At 34.2% G+C, this 23,370-nt stretch overlaps 1 protein-coding gene across 3 annotated transcripts in view; it reads left to right on the top strand.

Moving 5' to 3' along the window:
- The window catches only part of LOC129946318 (uncharacterized), a 246,616-nt gene that overhangs the window by 212,328 nt on the left and 10,918 nt on the right, over positions 1 to 23,370 (top strand). For all 3 annotated transcript variants that reach the window (XM_056056453.1, XM_056056452.1, XM_056056455.1), the window contains one exon: positions 18,313 to 18,450. In XM_056056453.1, coding sequence (XP_055912428.1) covers positions 18,313 to 18,450 — 138 coding nt within the window. The remainder of the gene's footprint in view (positions 1 to 18,312; positions 18,451 to 23,370) is intronic.

The raw sequence follows: 23,370 nt of genomic DNA, 5'->3' as shown, positions 1-23,370 counted from the left end.
AGCCAATAAACGCATTTTCTAACGTCATGAACTTTGAACTCCTGGGTCAGTTGGATCTTGTATGAATGTAGACCCAAGTTCCGACGCGAGAAGTTCTTGTGCACGGCGAGGAATAGACTGCCTCGGGCACTGCTGTACACTTTCACGGACCGCGGCGATGTTCTCGGCCGATCTTGTGTTCCTTGAAAGTAAGGGTGTTGGATTGTTTACTGAACCGGTCGTCTCAAACTTGGCCACCAAACTGTGAAGGGCCAACACGTCTACCATAAAATGGATGCCATGCGCGCAACGTTTGCGTTTACGAGCACTTATTTTAATAATAAAGTTTTATCATTTGAACGTGCTGTTCAATTGTGTAACTTGCCATGATTATTTGGCATTAAAAAAGATTTGACAGCTGTCACCAAAACAAAATGGCCACCACGAGGCGCCAGAATCTACCCGCGCCAATTTAAAAACCCTATAAAATAAAGTTTTTGACATCTGGTAAAGTTTTGAGAAAAATCGAAGTAACGATTTTTCTTAAAACCAATACAAATCTTAAATATCACTGCTTAAAGTTGTCAAAAATTGATTTTTGATTCAAATATCTTAGCAAAAATTACAGATATTGCCTTCAAAATAATTTTATTTCATACGAAAAAATTTGTTTGACATTTATCAAAATAAAAAAAGAGGCTGGGATGCGACCCACACTAATAAATTCTCATCCCATCTGTCGATTTGTCTTTGCTTAAAAGTTTATATGTTTTCGTGTTGGGTTAAAAAAGTTGTAAGTTGAATTATTCTTAAAAAATTTAAAATTACCAACAATATTTTTCATATAAAGTAATAGTTTAGTTTGAAGATCTTGTTTTGTTAAATAAAGGTTTAGTCGAAAACAGATTTTTACCATGCTTAGTACCATTTTATACATTTTTACAAATTTCATGGTATATCAAGAACCGAACATCAATTTTTATGAAAAAACGGACTGTTGGATTTTTATAAAAAAAACTCCTAAATATCGAAAACAATATTTGTTTTGAAATAAAAAGAGCTTAAAGACAATATTTTCAATTTTTAAAAGCTTTTTGTAACTAAATTTTTACCAATTTTTAGTATGGTTTTTTTTGTTAGGTTTTTATTTTTTGTAAAAAAAACTGTCAATTATATTTTTAACTTCCCATAGGAAGTTATTGTAATGGGTCCGATTTGTCAAATTGAAAATTTTTAAATTTCTCGACGTTTCAAGGTCCCTAGAGTCGAAATAAAAGATTTTTAGAAAGATGTCTGTGCGTGCGTGTGTACGTACGTTCGTACGTCCGTACGTCTGTACGTTCGCGACGTTTTTTTCGTCGTCCATAGCTCAAGAACCAGAAGAGATATCGACTTCAAATAAATTTTGTTATACAGGTAATAAGGCAGAAAGATGCAGAAAGGGCTCTCAGGAAAATTGCGTGGGTGGTTTTTTTACCATAGCAGTTTAAAAAAAAGGTGAAAGTTTTGGTTAACCCTAAATATCTTACAAACCAAAAACGCTAGAGACTTGAATTAAATTTTATATAATAAACTGTAACGTGATCTCAAAGAAGTATATTTTTTGAAAAAAATCTATCTAACGGTTTTTTTTCTAAATCAAAAAAACTGAAAAAAAAATGTTTCACTTCCAAAATTTTACGACTGAAATATGACTTCATTTCCAAAACAATTTTGAGCAACGGAGAATAATGTTTTTGGGATCTGATAAAATTTTGAGAAAAATCGAATTGACAGTTTTTTTTATAAAAAATAAAAATCTAAAAAAAACATTACTCAAAATTCGTAAAAATTAAATATCGATTCAAATATCTTTTCAAAAACTTGAAATTTAGGCTTCAAACTTATTTTATCTTATAAGAAATATTGTTTTCAACATTCAGTAAAATTTTGAGAAAAATGGAATTGACAGTTTTTGTACAAAAAATAAAAATTAAAAAAAAAATTAATAAAAGTTGGTAAAAATTGATTTTCGACTCAAATATCTTTTCAAAACTTTGAGATATTGGCTTTAATTTACTTTTATCTTTCAGAACATCTTGTTGTCAACATTCAGTTAAAGTTTGAAAAAAATCGATTTGACAGTTTTTGTAAAAAAAATTAAAAACCGAAAAGAAATTAACAAAAATTCGTAAACTATGATTTTCGACTCAAATATCTTTTAAAAACTTTGAGATATTGGCTTTAATTTACTTTTATCTTTCAAAAAATATTATTGTCAACATTCAGTAAAATTTTGAACAAAATCGAATTGACAGTTTTTTTATAAAAAATTAAAAACCGAACAAAAATTAACAAAAGTTGGTAAATAAATTCAAATATCTTTTTAAAAACTTGAAAGTTAGACTTCAAACTTATTTTATCTTATAAGAAATGTTGTTTTAAGCATTCTGAAAGATGTTGAGAAAAATCGAATTGACAGTTTTTTTACAAAAAATAAAAACCTTACAAAAAATTTATAAAAGTTGGTAAAAATTGATTTTCGACTCAAATATCTTTTCAAAAATTGTAGATATTGGCTTTTAACTACTTTTATCTGTCAAAAAATATTGTTGTTAACATTTAGTAAAATTTTGAAAAAAAATCTAATTGATAGTTTTTGTACAAAAAATTAATTACCTAAAAAAAAATTTAAATAAAGTTGGTAAAAATTGATTTTCGACTCAAATATCTTTTCAGAACTATAAAATATTGGCTTCAAACTAATTTTATCTTATAGAAAATATTGTTTTCAACATTCGATAGAATTTTGAAGAAAATCGAATTGACGGTTTTTTACAAAAAATAAAACTCTAAAAAAAAACAATACTAAAACCTGGTAAAAATTTACTTTCGACTCAAATAGCTTTTCAAAAATTAAAAATATTGGCTTCAAACTTATTTTATTTTACAGAAAATATTGTTTTCGATATTCAATAATTTTTATATAAAAATCCAACAGTCCGTTTTTTCATACAAAATAAAATCTATAAAAAATAGTACGCAAATTTGGTAAAATTGATACTAGTACATATAGACAAACTTTTAAGCAAGACAAATCGACAGACGGGATGGGAAGTTATCAGTGTGGGTCGCATCCCAGCCTCTTTTTTATCATAGTTTTACTTAGTGTTGACAATAATATATTTTAATAGAGAAAACTTAGTTTAAAGCAAATATCTCAAAGATTGGAAAAAATATTTGAGTCGAAATTTAATTTTTACCAATTTTGAGTAATGTTCTTTTTAGGTTTTTATTTTTTATAAAAAAAACTGTCGATTCGATTTTTCTCAAAATTTTACCAGATGTTAAAAACTTTATTTTTCGTTGCACAAATTTGTTTTGGAGATAAATTCATTTTGTATTCGTAAAATTTTCGAGTAGAAAAATTTGTTTTTCTCAGTCTTTTTGATGTATAAAAAAAACGTTAATTGGATTTTCTTTCAAAAAATATATTTGTTTGGTATCACGTTACAATATATTATATAAAATTTAATTCAAGTCTCTAGCGTCATTTGTTCGTGAGAAATTTAGGGTAAACAAAAATGATCACTTTTTTTTTAACTGCTATGGTAAAAAAAAACCACCCACACAATTTTCTTGAGAGCCCTTTCAGCATCTTTCTGCATTATTATCTGTGTAACAAAATTTATTTGAAGTCGATATCTATGCCGGTTCTTGAGCTATGGACGACGAAGAAACGTTGCGAACGTACGTACATACGCTCGCACAGACATCTTTCTAAAAATCTTTTATTGCGATTCTAGGGACCTTGAAACTTCGAGAAATGTCAAAATTTTCAATTTTACAAATCGCACCCATTACTTTAAGTTCCTATGGGAAGTTAATAATGGTTTCAAAATTGATAAATATTAGTTTTCGACTAAAAATCTCCTTAACGAAAATAGGTTTTGAAGTTAAACATATTTTCACATATCCAAAACATTATTGTAATTTGTAGTTAATTTTTTTTTAGAAAACAACTTTTTTCGCAAAACATGAAAACCTTGGAGAGATTCAAAAGCTCACGAGAAGACTTTACTCACTGTCACTACTGAACAGCTGAAAGTATTCTTCTTGCATTGTTATTAGACATGCCAAGATGGTCATTCAAAATATTTTAAAGGTTGTTTCATTTTGGAAAGTTGTTTCTTTTTTAGTCGAGAATTTTCCAAAACAAATTTCTTCAATTTTTTCGACGATGTCTGAGGAAGTTGCCTCAATCAGACGGCCCAAGCCTGGATTTTCTTCTAAGGACTCTCTACCTTGTTTAAAAAGACTATGCCACTTGTAAATCATTATTTTCCTGGGCAAGAGTCCCTGTAAACAGCTACCATCTCTTCCAAAATGATCGGAGGCGATTTGCTTTGCTTAGTCAAGAACTTTATCAATCCTCGAAACTCAATTTTGTCCATTATTAACTTTTTCTCTCAAATTAACTCAGCAAATGCACAAATCATCTGATTTGAACTAAGCTCTGCATAAATTTCTCTAATAAATGCCCAAACTCAGGGGCGAACGCAGGGGGGGGGGGGGGGTTTGGGGGTTAAAACCCCCTCCGAAATATCAGAATATGTGCAGTAAACAAATATCCATTATTGTATAACAGAAATGATACAAAATTAATTTCTCAAACTATGTTAAACGAAAAATTTGAATAAATTTGCTAAAATTTCAAAATTCAATCAAGCAATCTACGGGAAATTTGAAAATGCGAAAACAAAAAAAAGAGAACTGTGACAATAGAAAAAAAAATTATACATGCATAATGCATATGAAAATTAAGTTTTAGCTTTGAAGTCAAAGTCAAACTGTTTTCTGAATCGTGAAAGCAAGTCATTTTTTAGTATTTTTTGATATTTGAATCTGATTTATATTTAGTTTTTGAAAACTTAGAGTAAAATGAGTAAAAATAATATTCTGAAGTTTTTTAAACCGACAGTGAACACAAATGCTACAAGTGCAACAGTTACGAATGCTGACGAAAAAAGTCCCCCCGCAAAAAACCAAAAACTAGAGGTGTCACAGAACAGTGAAAACCGAAATGTAAGTTATTATATTGCAGTATACAGCTGCTGTAAAAACAATAGCACCAAAAACATATTCTCTTGTCTTTTAAGAATAAAGTTAAATCAATATCTATGGAAAAATAAGCAACTGACTTCTAAAAAAAATTAAATTTTAATCATACATATAATGTATTCGAAAACTTTTTTTTCAAAACCTACTCTAAAAATAGCACCACTACTACATTTCTTAACAAAAAATTATTACTTTGAAAAACATGAAAAAACAATCAACAAAATTGTATTCTAAATAGTGTGTTGAAATAAAATTAATACTTCGTGACAAAGTTTTTGTTGGCTATTACCAACTCACATCACCTGGTCATCGATCCATATCCTGGAATGTTCTCTAGCGAAATATTTTTCCAGGAGACCTTTATTACGTCCCACAGTCCTTCGTTGCTAGTTGGTTTCATTTCTGGAACTGCTTTGTATAAGTCAGCCCACCACATTCTCAATTGGATTGAGATTAGGCGATTGGACTGGCCACTTTTTCACAATTATTGTATGGAGTTGAAACCAAACAAATAGCCTTCTTGCTCATATTTTTGGGTCTTCAACCTCTTGGAAGACCGACAAAAGCGGAATTTCTTGATATTCATAGGATAGCATAATGTTTTTGAAAATGTCAATATAAACGTGTTGATCCAACATTGGTTCAAAGCCATAGTAGGAAAAGCAAGCCCAAACCATTATGCTTTATCATTTGTCAGTTGTTCTCCGCGTGATCATTTTCCTCCAAGCAAAACAATTTTGCTTTCGTCCGTCCTCAAAAATTACGCCATGTTTCTTATGGCGAAAAATGTATTAGTGGTATATTTGTTACCGGCACTGTACGTACACTCTGACTGTATTTAAGACACACAATATTGAGTTTGTATTTAAAGTAGAACAAGTACTGAGCAAAAGCTATATTTGTTTGTAAGATATTATACTGGTATACAGTGATAACAAAAACAAAAACAAAGCGACATCAATTTGAAAGATAGATAAGTAAATTGATTAGTTTTGTTAAATAGATTTTTTGTCGAAAACAAATTTTTACCAATTTAAGTAGCATTTTTAAAATTTTTACAAGTTGGATGAATGAAATTGATTTGAGAGATATCAAGAACCAAACATCAATTTTTTCCAAATTTGCGTACTATTTCTTGTAGATTTTATTTTTTTATGAAAAAACGGACTGTTGGATTTTTATAAAAAAAACTACTGAATATCGAAAACAATATTTTTTGTGAAATACAAAAAGTTTGAAGACAATATTTTAAATTCTTGAAAAGCTATTTGAGTCGAAAGTAAATTAGTATTTAGTATAGTTTTTATTGTTTTTTGTTAGGTTTTTATTTTTTGTAAAAAAAACTGAAAGTACTCATACGCCGTAGTGTGTGTGTCATCATCATCATAATCATCAATTAAATTCAAATAAATCAGATTGCAATTTGACAAAATCTGTGTTACATTATTATTTTGTATAGGAACAATCAAAGATAGGTTGTTAATTTGTTCAGAATTTAAAACAAAGCAGCTACAATTTTAAAAGACCAAATACACGCTTCCTGTCCAAAAGCAAAACAAACACAGCTTTTAAAATTTTGCGAAATGCGTTGGGTTGAGCATTTAGACTCCCTTAGTTTGTTTTATGACGTTTATGAGCATATCTGCTGTTCGTTAGAGATCCTGAATGAACAAAATTTGAAAAGTGATGGAGTCAAACCTCACACTTTACTAACAGCAATACAAAATGCTCAGTTTATTGTTTCCTTAACAGTGATAAAGCCAATTTGTAGCCTTTTTAAGAATCTTAGTGAGTTTCTCCAAAAAAAAGATTGCGATCTCAGCAGCTGCGTAGAATATGCCAACCATTTTTACGAAGAAATTGTTGAAATGCGACATAATACCGAAACAAGATTTGGTAGCATATTTACAGAAGCTAAGGAAATGGCTGATAAAATGGGCTTACAATTGGTAGTCCCACAAATTATTGCCAAACAGACAAAACGAGACAATTATGCGGGTGGTCCGGAAGAATGTTTTTGTCGGCCTGTCTATGTTCCTTTTTTGGACCATTTGTTGGTTCAGTTAAAATGTCGGTTCCTCGACCATCGTGAATTAATTTCCAAAATTCAAAATATTTTACCAGAAAAATGTTGCAAACTTCATGAAGAAGACATGAAAAGAACTGTTGAAGTATTTACTCATGAATGGCCATCTACAAAGAAATAGACATCGATTATGAGGATGTAATAAACATTATGGCAAAAGTACCAAGGCGCTTGGATTTCACTTTGTAAATATTCTGTATATATCTAACCAAAAATGTATGATATGTAGATAACTACATACGAGTATGTATGTGTATATATTTAATTTTTATTCAAACATGTTTATTAGTACCTACATATATAAAATAGTGCCAAAAAAGCAAACAAAAAACACTTGAAATTTAAAATAAAAAAAATAATATAACATATATTTATTGAAACCCCCCCCGAAATTTTTTTCTGCGTTCGCCCCTGACCAAACTATATGGGGCACAACAATTTCCCCTAGGGATGCTCCAACTACTTCATTGCGCGTAATGTTTGACCCACCCTCGTATAAGAACAGCAACGGTAAAACAACTGGTAAGAAATGATTTTATACTCAAGTCTTATGAAAACACGGAAAGAATGTTGTTACTAATATTTTTTTTAACTTTTAGAGAAATCGACAGAAGGGCACGAATCTGAAGTTATCAGTGTAGATCGTATCCCAGCCTCTCTTTTGCATTGAATGTTATCTCAAAAATGTGAGTCATAGCAACTCAGAACTCAGAACTACTTTGTCAAATCGTTCCTTAGAGCACTGTGCTTAATACATTAAACATTTGAAGTAACCTAGCCTAAACCACCCCATAGAGCCTAAATTGGGTCGGCCGAATTTAGACAGGGCAATTGGGGTTATAGTACCCGTGGCATGACGGTTACTACGTTGGTGGTCTTGGGTTCAATCCCTGCCTGTGCCATCTAAAATTTTCACAGGTACTGCCTCTTGCGAAGAACTGACAAATCCTGAGAGAGTAATTCTTGTCATGAAAAGTGCTTTCTCAAATTAGCCGTTCGAATTCGGCTTAAAACTGTAGGTCCCTTCCATACCTGACAACAGTACTCGAACAAAGGTCAACGAACTTTTGCCCAATTTATTAATTTATTTATAGCTAAGGTTATAAGCAATTTCGCGTTCGTTGTTTATTTCAATTTTTTAAGACTTCAAATAACAGAAGTCCTTATACAAATTGTTTGGTCAAAAATCAATAATTTGAATTTTCTCCAAAACTACTTATGACATTTTTCCTGAAATTTCACATTTCTTAGCTTCTTTCAATATAAAAAATATATTTTTGTATTGCATCATGAGCGTGTCCGAGAGAACCTTTATCCAAAATAATTCCAAAAACTTACTGTTTTAGTTTATAAAAAGGCCAGAAAAGTTCGAACTAAAAAAGAGTAGGTCCCCAAAAATATTTTTGAAAGAGATTATTTCAAAGTCTAACAACACTACTGCACCTGTACTGATATCTTCCTCTTCGAAGCTGTCCCTGGGATTCGAATATTCTATGATGCATTAGTTTACGTTTGCTCGGCAATCTTAAACAAATTTTTTTCCCGAAATTTCGTCTGGGTACATATCGTAGAGTCCACTGTGGTGTCTTCTATGCAAATGAGTATGTAAAACAATAAAGTAAAGTTTGGATTCTTTGTTCTTCCTAAGAAACCCTATATTCGTCTGTAAAGAAATTATTGAACTTCTGGCACCTAACCTTGCTATCAAGTGTTTGAAAGTTTGGTAGGTAAATAATTGCCTGCGTATTCTTCAGCTCAAGGCTTCTGTTTATCATAAAGAGTCATGTGCAATTCGAATATTGGTTGTGATTACTTCGGTATTTCATCCTGAACAATAATGTTTTGCATTTGTCTTTAGATGTTTTTAAATTTGACCCGCTGATTACCCAATCATGTGATCAAAACTATTTTTTGTGTGTTAATTTTAATTTGTTAGCATTAAAAAAACTACTTAATAATAAATGAGGTCTAACAATGCACGGCGTATTTTATGACCCATCGTACCCATTACTTTAAATTTCATTCATTATTTGCTCTGTACCAAATGTTAACTTGTGAAAAAATGAAAAAAAGAAGAAAAACCTCAAATAAAATGTCCTACATATTTCATTACACATACTCATTCATACATAATATTATTGCTGATTATTTCGTTTCGAAAAATGTCAACTTGTCGCGTTCCATAAGCCCAAATAAACTCATCCCATACATCAAAGTCTGTTTGGAGTTTTTGTGATCATGAGTGACATTTCTCATTTCGAGAGAGCTGAACAAAAAAAACGAACCCAAGCTCCCTCTGGTGGATATACTTGTCCCAAGTCTGATTCTCTACTCAAAAATGCATTTCATTTAAAATTTATTTATCACAACGACATAATAAAAAAAAATAAAAATTTACCAAATTAAACCCGACAACAATTCAAAAGTCCAAAAGAACAAATTCACATCCAACTGTGATGATTCTGCCTCCACCGCTGCTGGCGGCGGCGCTGCCTCCGTCATGAGCCTTTACGTTAACGTTACTGACGAGTTGTCCTTTTTTTTAAATGTTTTTCACAGTCAGTCAGTGAGGCCAAAACACCAAACCATCATATCCTCTCTGGACACATTATAATACACAAAATGTTATTTAATAATAATGAAAGTATGCACGCGACTACAATGTCCTTTACGTCAAGGCTCCTCTACCAATTTTTCCTGTCCGACCAACCGACGGACGCCAACCTAACAGTTAATAAAGCCTGGCCTGGTTTCATAGCCGAATATACGAATGTCTGTTCCTGTCGTCGCTTAATTAAGCGTCAGTGATTCGAAAATATTTCGGACTTTTTCGCTAAGGTATTTTTGCTTATATGATGTGGAGACTCATAACACACGGGTTTGAGGGATATGTGTATTTTGTTTTTCAGTTTTTGTTGTTTTTGCCGCATTTTCCCAGAACCGAACATATGCGATATATGCCTTTAATGTTAAAGCCGCGCTGTAAAAACGCCTATTTTTTGTCAGTTAAAGCTTTTGTATCCTTGTTTATGGCAAAATTGTTGTACGAGTATTCGAGTTCGAGATGGGTGTGAGACGACTGGAGGAGGACTGAATGCGAGGGACCTCTGCCATAAATTTCAGTCAATTCCATTGTGACAGAACAACAAAATACAGAGGCTGAATTTCGGGAGTTAAAGTTCTCATACATCGTTTATTATTATTTGTTATTATAAAACTCGGATAAGTCGTGGGATGAAAAGCAGATGTTCGGTTTCGTTTATTTTCCCGGTGGGCATTCTATACACCGTATTTTGTATTGTATGCCAGCGAACATTTCTGCGAAGCATAAGTTTGATATTGTAATTGGGAAGGGTTATACGTTACATATACGAATACGTTACGACACGGGTTGGGACTGTTTGTTTAACTATACATATGTTCAGTGTTCCTAGTTAAAGGATTTTGTATCGAATTGACAACAAGCGACAACCGAGGCAAATAATTGTGAAAAGAAAAAGAAATGTTTGTATATTTTTCAATTTATTTGATGAAACATGCTGTTGATAAACACTTGGGCTCATTCTAAGAATTACATTAAGCAAAATAAATATGTAACTGTGTATACTTGGCTTACAAAGTGAAATGTCTTATTTGGAATTCGTGGGAATTTGAATTGTGACAGTTAAAAGTTGTCAACTTTTTTGTTGATGGCTTTTTAATTGATTTTCTTGTTAACTTTTTCGTACGATGAAATATGTATACAGAATTAAATTCAAATCAACATTTCATGGAAGTCGGTATTTGAACCGAAGTGTAAAGAGCTTCGTTTCTAGAACCACCCACTTATTTACCATTATTTTCATTGTAGTCCTTCTATCAAAATCAACACACACAAAAATGGCGGATCCAATGACCCTTCACATGTCTCTTTTTAAAAAATGTTGTTGTCATTCAGCTGTCAAGTTAGATTAAGAAATGTGTGAGCAACCATTTTTAGTTTTTAACAGTTTGAACTTTGACAACCCACGCAATTTATATTTCTAAGGTGATGTTCACATTGGCTTCTTTTAAGGCTACTTATTTAGACTGTTTGTTTAGGATCTTTTTAAAGTTGTTTTTCTTTTTCAATCAGAGGGAGTCAACCAACATGCGTCTCCAGCCAGCTTGTCCCTAGCTAGCTGTCTCCAGTTTCACACGCCAAATTGGTTGAGGTCTTCAACCACCTGAGTCGCAGTCTTCCTCTACTGCGCCGCCGTCCCTTGGGATTGGATTCGAAGACTTTCCGGGCTGGAGCGTTGATGTCCATTTGCTCTACATGACCCAGCCATCTAAGCCGTTGGACTTTAATTCTGCTAACTAGGTCAGTGTCGCTGTACAGTCCGTACAGTTCGTCGTTTTATCTTCTCCTCCATTCTCCACCCATGCTGACGGGACCAAAAATCACAAGAACAGTTTTTCTCTCTAGACATCCTAAGACGTTCTCATCTCTCTTTGATAGGGTCCAGGCCTCAAGGCCGTAAATGAGAACCGGGATGATGAGTGTCTTATAGATGGTGGTTTTAGATGCTCGAGAGAGGACTTTACTTCTCAATTGCCTTCTAAGACCAAAGAAGTAGCGATTTGCAAGAATTATTCTTCGTTTGATTTCAACGCTGGTGTAGTTTTTTGTGTTTATAGCGGGGCCTAGGTTGACAAAGTCCTTAACTACCTCGAAGTTATAGCTGTCCATGGTGAAGTTTTGTCCAAGACGTCGTTATTCAATGCTTTTTTTTGATGACAGCATATACTTGGTCTTGCCCTAATTGTCCACCCATCTTCTTCGCTTCCCTCGCAATGCTCAAAAACGCTCCACTGACATCACGCTTTGATCTTCCAATCATGTCAATATCATCTGCGTATCCGAGTAATTGGATGGATCTTTGGAAGATTGTGCCTCTAGTGTTGACGGTTGAGTTTTGCACAATTCTTTTCAGAACGATGTTGAAGAAGTCGCAAGACAGTGCAACGGCTTGTCTAAAACCTTTTTTGACATCAAATGCATCAGTAAGATCTTTTCCGACCTTGATAGAGCAGCGTGCATTCTCCATCGTCATTCTGCACAAACGAATAAGTTTGACAGGTATGCCAACACTAGACATTGCTCTATAGAGCTCTTTCCGGCTTTAAAATCTATAAAGAGTTGGTGGGTATCGATTTGAAGTTCCTGGATTTTTTCTAAGATCTGCTGATAGTGTGAATATTTGGTCGATAGTGGACTTTCCCGGTCTAAAGCCACACTGATAAGAACCAATCAGGTTGTTGACGAAGGGCTTCATACGTTCACATAATACGGTAGAGAGGATCTTATAAGCAATGTTAAGGAGACTGATGCCTCTGTAGTTGGCGCAGTTTAGAGGGTCTCCTTTCTTATGTATCTACTATGTTGAGATTCCACTCATAGGGCATGCTTTCTTCCGACCATATTTTGCAGATGAGTTGGTGCATGCTCCGTACCAAGTCATCCCCTGCTGCTTTGAATAGTTCGGCAGCGATGCCATCAGCTCCAGCAGCTTTGTTTGACTTCAGTAGCTATATCTTCACTTCGTCAAGGTCGGGTAGGCGGAATTGTTGATCTGCGTCGCCGAGATTGAGTGGTTCTATCTCCCTTACAGCGGAATTCGGTTCGTCATCGTCGTTATATAATTTGGAGAAGAGATCTTTCCATATTCTCAGCATCGACTGCGGTTCTACTACGATGTTCCCCTGATCGTCTTTACAGGCTTCGGTTCGTGGCTGGTACTCTTGGGAGGTTTTTTTTACCTTTTGCTAAAATTTACGAACCTCATTCCTGTTTTGACATCCCTCTATCTCCTCGATCGCGCGCTTCTCATGCTGTCTTTTTTTCCATCTAAGAAGCCGGTGCGCCTTTCTCCTCTTCTGCTCGTTGAGCTCGCGAGTAGCTCTAGTCCTTTTGTGCAGCGCCGTTTTGTATGCCTGTTGTTTCGCTGCGTCCGTTTGTCGGCGTTCGTCGCGGTTGTGGCCGTGTGAAACCTAGCACTTCCGAGGCGGCATCTCTGATTGCTGCAAGGCAATGTTGCCACTGGTCGGAAAAGGACATTGCAGTCTCTTGCGGTTGTAGCCGTCTAACGTCGAAACTTCTCACAGTACTTCCATTTTTCGGCTGGGACCGGGATATCCGTAGCAGTACCTTGGCTACAACGAGGTAGTGGTCCGAGTCAATGTTGGCCCTCTGAGAGTTCGTATACAGTTCCTGTATACTGGAGAAGTGTCGTGCGTCGATCGCAATGTGGTCAATCTGGTTGACAGTTGATTGATCAGGAGATTTCAATGTCCCCTTGTGGATATTAAGATGTTTGAACTGCGTACTAGCTACCAGAACGTCTCGCCCCGCAGCGAAATCGATGAGCCTGAATCCGATGTCGGAGGTGGTGTCGTGCAGGCTGTATCTCCCGATTGTACCACTAAAGATATCTTACTCTTCTCTTAAGATAATTTTAATGTCGTAGCCAGGGCACTGCTCATAAGTCTTGTCCAAGAGCACGAAGAATACGTCTTGTGTGGGTGATTTGGCAAAGACAGTTTCAAAAATATTAAAACTTTTAACTTCTCAAATCTGTTTCATAAATAAATCGGAAAACTCTCCTCAGAACGTTCTTGAAGTGCTCAGCCTTATGAGGCGTCAAAAAGATCCTACTTAGAAAAATCCAATGCACACGTCACGATGAAAACAAGCTTTTGTATTTGATTTCTTCGTGTTTAAATTGTGTACTTGAAAAAATTTAAGAAATCGAATCGATAAAAAATGCTTTCTCCATTTTGACCGCAAAATGAGAATTTTTAAAAAGAGACTGGGCTACCTACACTGATAACTTCCCATCCCGTCTGTCGATTTTTTTTGTTTTATAATTAACAAACACTTAAAGGGTTTTATAACCTTTAATAAGACACAGTGTGAGAATTTGGAAAAGAGGGAAGGTGGTTGGGTAGCAGGTGTCGGTAATGTCATTTATTTTGAAATCCTGAATATTGCAATGATAAAGAAAAAAAGAGCGTGGCAAGGCGTTCCACATTCTCGTAGTACGGCTAAAAAATGAATCTCTGTCTTGTTTAAAAGGTTTGTAAGTTTTTGTGTTTTGTTAAAAAAGTTGTCAGTTGAATTATTCCAACAAATTTTAAAATATTTGCATATGATAAAATAGTTTGATTTGAAAATCAATTTTACCTAACAAGATTTTAAGTCGAAAACCAATTTTTAACAATTTTGCTATTTATTGCAGATTTTATTATGTTTGTAAAAAAAAATGACGGTTGAATTCTTTTGCAAAATTTACTTAAAGTCGAAAACAATATTTTCTGTGACAAATATTGAAGCCAATGTTTTGAAATTTTGAAAATATATACGATTCGAAAGTAAATTTTGACCAAGTTTTAGTAATGTTTTGTTTAGGTTCCCATTTTTTGTACAAAAAAAACTGTAAATTTAATTTTTCTCAAAATTTAACTGAATGTTGAAAACAATATTTTTTATAAGATAAAATTAATTGGAAGCCAAAATCTCAAATTTAAAAAAAAAAAACATAAAACTGTCAATTCGATTTTTTTCAAAATTGTACTGAATTTTAACAACAATATTACTAAATGATAAAATTAGGTTGAGCCCAATATATTAAAGTTTTGAAAAGATATTCGAGTCGGAAATTAGTTTTTACCAACTTTTATTAATGTTTAGTTCGATTTTCTCTATTTTTTTTTAAAAACGTTATTTTTCGTTCCTCAGAATTATTTTGCATATAAAATCATTTTTTGTTCGTAAAATTTCCAAGATGACAAATGTTTTGTTCAGTTTTTTACTTTTATAAATAATCACACTTGTAAAAAAATCAAATCCAAAGTTAACTCTTTATTTGGCTTAGTTTAAATCTCTTTTGTAGTTTTAAGTTCTGTCAATTGAATTAGTTTTACAGGACCTTAGCCTTAAGACACAGAAAATCACAACAGCTCAGGGCAAAAAATAGGCCTAAGATATAAATAATTAAGGGCGAAGAAACATGCCTTCTTCAATAAGATTTTGGTGTCCCACAAGGTTGAGTTTTGAGGCCTTTACTTTTTATTCTACTCATTAATTTTTTGCTTAGATCTTTTCTTCCAATATAATATAAATATTTATCAATATCAAATCATCAAATATTTATCATCATTCTGCTCTGAACTTCTGACACTTTGATCCAGCTAATCAAATTTTTCAGAACTTAAGGCTTAACTAATTAAGTAAAAGTTTGATTTTTCTTAAACCATATGTATATTCCTTTGCTTTGAATGTCTTTGATTTTTGTTCGAAAGTTCTTTTATTTTGATTGTTTGTCTGTGTAAAAATCAGGGTAAAGGAAAAGACCCTGTTTTATCAAGCCGCTTTAAAAAAACCAGTTTTCGTCATAAGACAATTAAGTTTTTATAGTGTGGTTTGTGTTTCCGATTAACGTTGAATCATGTTTCTATTTGAAAATGCAATAAACTTTAATTACTAATATCCAAACGGATTTCAAGCAAGCAATGGTTTTCCGTTCAGTTGAATAGATAATATTTTCATTTGAAAACCTTTTTATCGTACAACCATATCGCATTTTGATCTCAACTCGAAAAGTATCAAACCCAGTTGAATAAAACCGTGATTGGATTTAAAATTGAAATTCAAAGATTTGTTCAATTGAATCTTCAATCAATTGCCTTGAAAAACAATTTAAAATGTATTTTCCTCTATTCGGTTTAAAAAGAATGCTTTGTAAGACTCTAACAAAGAAGCTTTTTCACATCCTCGAAATCGTATTCCGAATCCGATTTGCTTACAGAGTGGAAAACAATACCATTCAGTGTAAAACTAGTTGTCTGGAAACAATGCCCCGTGGCTCTTCGTAAGTTTTCAAAGCCTCTCCATCGAATTGCGTGTAATCCAATCTCATAACAAAACCTAAATCTATCATAATTTTGCTCATATTTGTCAAAAGTTCCTTGAACTAATTTTGAATGTTTTGGAATTTTTTTTGAAAACATGACAAACAAACAAAAAAACATTTCAAAATAAAATTACCAAAATAATTTAAGAAACACACAAAAATAAAACCATTTGCCTCAAAGCCAATTCAAAAAAAGCTATACCACCCCCATTTTCACCATCATACAGACCTGTACCTTGTCTAAAGGAAAAAGAAAATACGTATTGATAAAAACTCAGTATAAAGAACCATTTGGAAGTTTAGTATTCCATACAGCCAGGAGGCATGAATTTCCCATATACTATATGTAAGTATAGAACATGCCCTAAAGAAGGAACTATTGCGTTTTGTAAAAACCTCTCATGTGTCAGAAGTCCAGTGTATGTTCAATTTGACTGGCATGTTATTGGTACAAGAGGGGATAAGTACTCCTCGTACTCTACTGGGAGCTTCCAAGGTTGCTGTTTTATTAATAAGGATTTTTCGATGATAGTCCTTCCTGAGGGAGAGTATAAAGTCATGAGGCCTATACACAAGACACTACTCCAAATGAAACTCAGGAATGAGAAATGTTTTTTTTTTATTTTTGCTGTTGTTGGTACTGTGCCTGTAGTGTGTATCTTCAAAGGATGTTTTTTTTTTTACTGTAATTCTTGAAAATTGGATTTTCTTTGGTTTTATGAAATTTTCTACGACCAAGGTTAGGGTTAGACGGGGTAAATGTGTAGACACATTTGCTAATTATGTTAAATAGAGAAAAAAACGGTCTTCACTGTTTTTTTGTTTTGTTTTTCTTCATAAATAAATTCATATTTATGCAAATAAATTGCTGAGAGTTGCCAACTACTTTCTAGACATAAAAACATGTCAACACGTTTTTTTGGACAATAAATCAAATGGTATAAGCGTCTATGAGTCTTCGTAAGACGGTAAAATAAAAGATATGACAACCAGTAACATTTTTATCTATACAAAATTGACATCTGAATAATTTTGAAAGGTTTATTGCCAAAGAGTTGAAAGCTAAGAAGGATTAATAGTTATCCTTACTTTTATTATAAAGAGCTTTAAAGCATTGAATTTGCACTAGCCTATCTTTAAATTAATGACCAAGAAAGTACATTAAAAACATCATTGAAGTGAATGGTCGAAACCCTTTGAGGTCAAAATTCAACTAAAATTTTAGTTTAAGAAAACCGACCTCTTTCTTCAAGGTAGGATACGACACCATTTTTCAATACCCTTTTCTCTCCAGCAAGGGTTTTGAAATATATGTCTATTTATAAACTTATTGTGAAATATTGATGAGGAAGCTCTCGAAGGGATCAGTTTGACATAGTTAAAAGTTGTTTTCTTGGAATTTGGGTATGTTCTAAAATGTGTAGTCTAGACTGTGTAGACATTTTATGACGTTATATACACATTTGCTTACACTGCCTATCTTAAGGGTTTCTTAAAAAGTTAAAGCATTGTTTTTCTTTATGAGGACATAACTTTTGACATTTTCATGTAATGCCTTAAAATTAATTTTCATTTTACTCTATTAACATAAAAACCCACTCATACCCTACCTCTCTATACAACCCGTGTATGGACTCCACGAAAAATGTATACCAAAGATATGAGTCTTCGTCCGTCTGCCTTCTGTGCAATATAAGTTTCATTTGTTGGAATAGTCTATGTGATTTTTTGTTCTGCTTTTCATCTCAGCTCAGCTAAGAGACTATATTCTCTTATCAATGTCCAGAAAAATTTCTGTCCATAATACAAAAAAAAAAAACAAAGTGTCTCAATAAAAGAGCCATAAAACGATGCAAAATTGCCTTTTGTGAATTGGGAATGAAATTAATATAGCGTAAGTTATGTTACGTTATGTTTTTTTTTTTGTTGTGAACTTGGGATCTTATTTCGATGAAGTTCAGAATAGATACAATACAACGACGAATGGCGTAAAACATAGACATTTGCCCTTTGTTAAGGATTAAAATATATAATAGCCTAGAAGCATGTTTTTGTTCGTTTTAAATAGCCTATAAACATTTTGGTAATGTTTTTGATTCCAAGGGAAATTATGTTATATCTTTATAGCACTCGAATTATATTTTTAATAATATTTGCAATAGATTCATTTATTTTTTTATTCAACTAAAGATTTGTTTTTTTTTTTGTTTGTAGTATCTTCCTGTCGCTATTCAAAAAGTGCTTGGACAGAGTGTGATGCCAAAACCAATTCAAGATCAAGGACGTTTACATTGAAGAAAGGTGAATCAAGTTGCCAACAAACAAGGACTATCGAAAAGAAATGCAAAAAAGGTTTGTACAATTTAAACAAAGAAATAGAATTATCAAATACAAATTGAAACCATCTATGTTATTATATATTTGTTTATACCTACCACTAGGCCCATTAGGTTAGGTTAAAGTGGCTGCGGATTCAAAATCCACGCACTTAGGCCAAAAGAAAAGGCCCATTGTGATACCACATGAAACAAGAGAGTTACTTTTCACTAGTCGAACCATTTTGAGCGAAGGAGATATTTGATATCCTTTTTAGCTAGTTCACTGGAATTATCAAAAGAGTAGTTTCCCAGATGAAGTTTGTGTCTTAGTGAAAGAGCAAGTGCAGAGAAGGTGAGAGATTGTTTACTCTTCTTCCTCGTCCATAAAGCTCCTGCAGAAGTCATTTGAGGCTACACCAAGTCGTATTGCGTGTCTGCCTATAAGACAGGACACCTATTAGGGAGCTAATATGAAGTCTGCTTTGCTGAAAACATATCTTTAGAGCGCTTTAGGCCCAGTGAAGGCCATATGAGTTTTGTGGCTGTGCCTGTTGGTAAATTGTGCCACCTAGAGTTTGATATCGCAAAAGCTGTTTCTTTTAGCAGAATTTTGCATGTAGCTATCGGTATACCTATCTTCTCCCTTTCAGGTGAAATAGACATGACGGTTCCATTTTTAGCGAGTTCTACAATTTTCCGTGATGTCTCTGTGGCCCCGCACCCAACAGCGGTAAATGTTAAATTGCTGCGCCATCTCCATAAGGGACGATCCACAATCGAAGGCCGTTGAGATTTGGTTGAGACACCGTCAAGGGATTTGATAGCAGCCTGACTGTCAGAGATGGTGCAGATATTAGGAGTTGATATCACGTTTTCTCTTAGCCAGGAGAGAACCTCTTTGATCGCTAAAATTTCCGCTGGGAAGACGATAAAATGATTAGGGAGGCGGAATGAGATGCTTAGATTAAGGTTTTCTGAGTACACACCACTACCAACTCCCTCATTTGTCTTGGATCCATCTGTATAAAAATGAATACTTTTGTTATCCAGGAATTTTTTGTCTTCCACTTCATCTCTGAATGTAATGGATACCTGGAATTTTTTTTACAAATAGGGGTTTAGGAATAGTGTAGTCTATGTACTTTGGTATAGAACCAAAGAGGTTGAAAATGATGGAGTGCCCCACATTCTTGTTGGTTCATTAAGATGAGGCGTTATTCTTATTGCTGTTCTCGCTGGTTTACTACAGATGCTGAGGGGTGTTAGATAGAGGAGAGTGTCTAACGCTGCTGAGGGGGTGGTTCTCAATGCCTCGGTTATGCAGAGACATGTAGTGCGTTGGACTCTGCTGAGTTTGAGTTTGGCTTTCTCCAGTGCAGTCCACCATACTGCAACCCCGTTAATAAGTATTGGTCGGATGACCGATGTTTATAACCAGTAGGTAATGCGAGGTTGAAAACCCCATTTGCTTCCTATGGCTTTCTTGCAAAGGAAAAGAGCTGCTGTAGCTTTTTTAACTCTTTCCTGTATATTAGATTTCCAACTTAGTGGTACACCTTTTATTGAAGGAGGTACAATTACTGGGGTCTTGTATTTCCGTATAAAAAGGACGAGGTCTGTTTTTTGAGGATTAATACTAAGTCCGCAGTGAATAACCCATCTAGTGAGCATGTTGAGTGCGTTTTGGAGGAGGTATCTCAGTGTATTAGGATGTTCTCCTGTGACGGCGATAGCAACATCATCAACATACGCTGCCACTCTGAAGCCTTCCCTCTCAAGGGGACATAACACCACCTTGCGGAGTGCCTCTACCGACAGACCTTTTCTTACAAAAATCCCAAAAGCAGAAGTGATAGCGGATGTGTCAACGTTGTTGAAAGCACCCTCAATATACAGGAAGACCACAATAGTATATTTCTTTTGCTCTAGGGAGTATTGGATGGTTCTTACCAGAGTGTGCAAGGCTGTTTCTACCGATTTCCCTGTGCAGTAAGCATGCTGAGACATTGATAGTCTCTTATCAATGCTATTACGTACATGGATATTAATCAATCGTTCCAGAGTTTTGAGAATAAATGATGATAGGCTAATAGGTCTTAGATCTTTGGGGCCGATATGCGAGCATTTTCAAGCCTTGTGAATGAAAACTACCTTTACTTCCATCCATACCATCGCTGAGGTATATAGACCAAATCTAGACAACTTTTGAAGATCATCTCAATGATGGGTAAAGTTATATCGATGGTATGTTGTAGCTCAGCTGTTACGATTTGATCTGGACCTGGAAATTTATAAGGTTGAGCCCATGTCAATTTTTCTTTTGTAACAAGACCTTGAGGAAAAGTTAAGTTAATACCCGACCCAGGACGGTTTGTTGTAATAATTGAGCTACAGAAGGATCTCCATGATTATCTTTTGGCTATTCTCAATTTTTGTTTATACTTTTTGAGGTATTCCTTATAGGAGTCCCAATCTTGGGGATGTCTAGTCTTTTTTTGCTCGATTGAAAAGCCTTCTACAACCTTTCCTGAGTATTTCTATAGTTCAGCAGCCCACTAATATGGTTTATTTTTTCCCCGCACTGTAGTGAGGGAGCAGGCAGTTTCCATGGCTTTATTGAGGACTGCTGTAAGTTCATCGGATTTTTGTTCGAGTTCAAGAGCGCATAAGGGCGGATCAGAAATTTCTGGTTTAATCAGACTTTTCAGAGTCATCCTATATTTTGGCCAATCTGTTTTCCTATAATTCCGGAAATGAATCGGTTTTGGGGACTCTTCAATAAGTGTGAATTGGATGTATCTATGATCGGAGAACGAGTATGCTCCTTTGATAATCTCCAATTTAATATTTTATTTGAGAGATGTAACGAGACAAGAGTCATATCTAATACTTCTTGTCGATTTTTAGTAACGAAGGATGGTTCACTACCTACATTACTTACTACCAGATTAGTTGTTAAAATATAATCAAAAAGAGACTCACCTCTGTCATTTATATCGGTACTATCCCACGTAGTTTGGTGCAATCTAGGGCCCTTGGATGAGAACGACATCTTCCCCAGTTTTTGACAAGCGGAGAAGAAGGGAGGCCGAAGCCTTTATAGAGTGTTGGAGATTAATCTGTAGTATAGGCAAATCAACCTCCGCAAAAATCTACCACCAAGTACATTCATTTATTGCCTTACCTCCAATTTTTTACAAAAGTTTTTCTAAATGTTTTTAGAAGTAGCAGTGGCATGATGCGCTGGACTGTCATGCGAGAGGTCTTGGGTTCAATCCCTGCCTATGCCATCTAAAGTTTTTTTTCACGAGTGCTGCCTATTGCGAGGAATTGACAAATTCTCCAAGAGTAGCTCTTGTCATGAAAAATGCTATCTCAAATTTGCCGTTCGGATTCGGCTTAAAACTGTAGGTACCTTCCATCCCTGACAACAGTACATACAGGAATGGTTGAGAGTTGTCAGTCACTAGGCCTTAGTTCTCAAACGGACTGTTGAGCCACCCAATTTATTTTGTATTTATTATGTCTAAATGTTTAAAAATAATCAAGTTCTTACCTCAGCTCTTTCGTTTGAAAAAATCCTAAGGACTATAATTTCTTAAATTTTTAATAAAAATGTAACTTTTTCCAAAAAACTTATTTTTGTTATCAATTTAATAAATTTTCAATCAAAACTTATGCTCTTTAAGTTTGGAAGAACTTTTCTTTTTGAACATCTCTCACTCTATTTCGAAATAATAATGAAGTGTGAAATCTAATATCTTCCCAAATAACCAAAATACCTATTTTATGTGCATGTATATATCTTAGCCAACCAAAAACCAAAGTATTAACACGTGAAGGACATAAAATAATTACCTTCAAGGAGCCTCTCCACTTGATACACCAAGAATCCCTACATAAACTTTCTCTGCACGAAAATCAACTTTGTTCCTCTCTATATAACAAACTTTTCTCATAATATTATCCGTCAAGTCAAAGTTCACCCGAAAACTTCCGGGTTGTGTTAGGTACCTATAAATAAGGCATCCATCTCAAAAAACACACACACACAACATACACTAGACTCCATCTCTGGTTTGTCACACGTGGAAGAGTGCACTTTATATAAACAAAAACTCTAATTGTAAAAGTATAACATGCATGTTGCTCGTCGTAGCTCCCTGATGATAGTGCCCTAACAAGGGATTTCTGCTCAAAAATAATAATTGACCTTCTTAAAAAACAACTAAACAAAAAAAAACTCAACGGAAACAACTCCGTGAAATTGCGTTTAAAACCAAGGACTTTATGTCACTGGGTGACGACTACGACGACAACGGAAAGTTCTTTAAATGGCGTCCAACTTATGTGTTCTTAGGTTCTTTCACTGTTCAACATTTCGTTCTTAAAAAAAAATACATCAAGAGAGTAAACAGCATAGAGAGCATAGCTAGTAACTACTATACTTTTGGAAGATTAAGCCTCTAGAATCCTGTTTACGTAACGCGTTCATCCCTAGCCCTACCAAAGAACTGCAAAAATAAGACCTTTACTTTTTCACATAGAAATAAAAATAGAAAGAAGGAAAAACAATGAAATAAAACTGCATAAGGGCTTAAAACAAAATAAATATGTGACAGGAAGTGTGCCATTTTTGTAGGAAATAACCACACGCAAGCACCACCATCACCCGCACCAACACCCATCAGCCAGCGCAGTGCCAGTCAGCTAACAACTCCAACATGCAGATCTCTAAGCAAATACACACACACAAAAAAAGAAAACGAAATTGAACCGAATGCGCTCAGCAGGATGTGAAAATGAAAACGTGAAAAGTGAAAGAGAAAAACTGCACAGAAAATAAAAATGCAGTTCCACCAGCAGCGCGAGGATTTTCTCTCTACTCTATGATGCTTCAGTAAGTCAGGAGCCAACAAAAATTACCCCAGAGGATATGCGGCCACGTATATAG

Source organism: Eupeodes corollae, chromosome 2 (assembly GCF_945859685.1).
Source record: "Eupeodes corollae chromosome 2, idEupCoro1.1, whole genome shotgun sequence".
NCBI classification, from domain to species: Eukaryota; Metazoa; Arthropoda; class Insecta; order Diptera; family Syrphidae; genus Eupeodes; species Eupeodes corollae.
The sequence above is the reverse complement of the archived record's forward strand: the minus strand, read 5'-3'. Positions and strand labels throughout refer to the sequence as shown.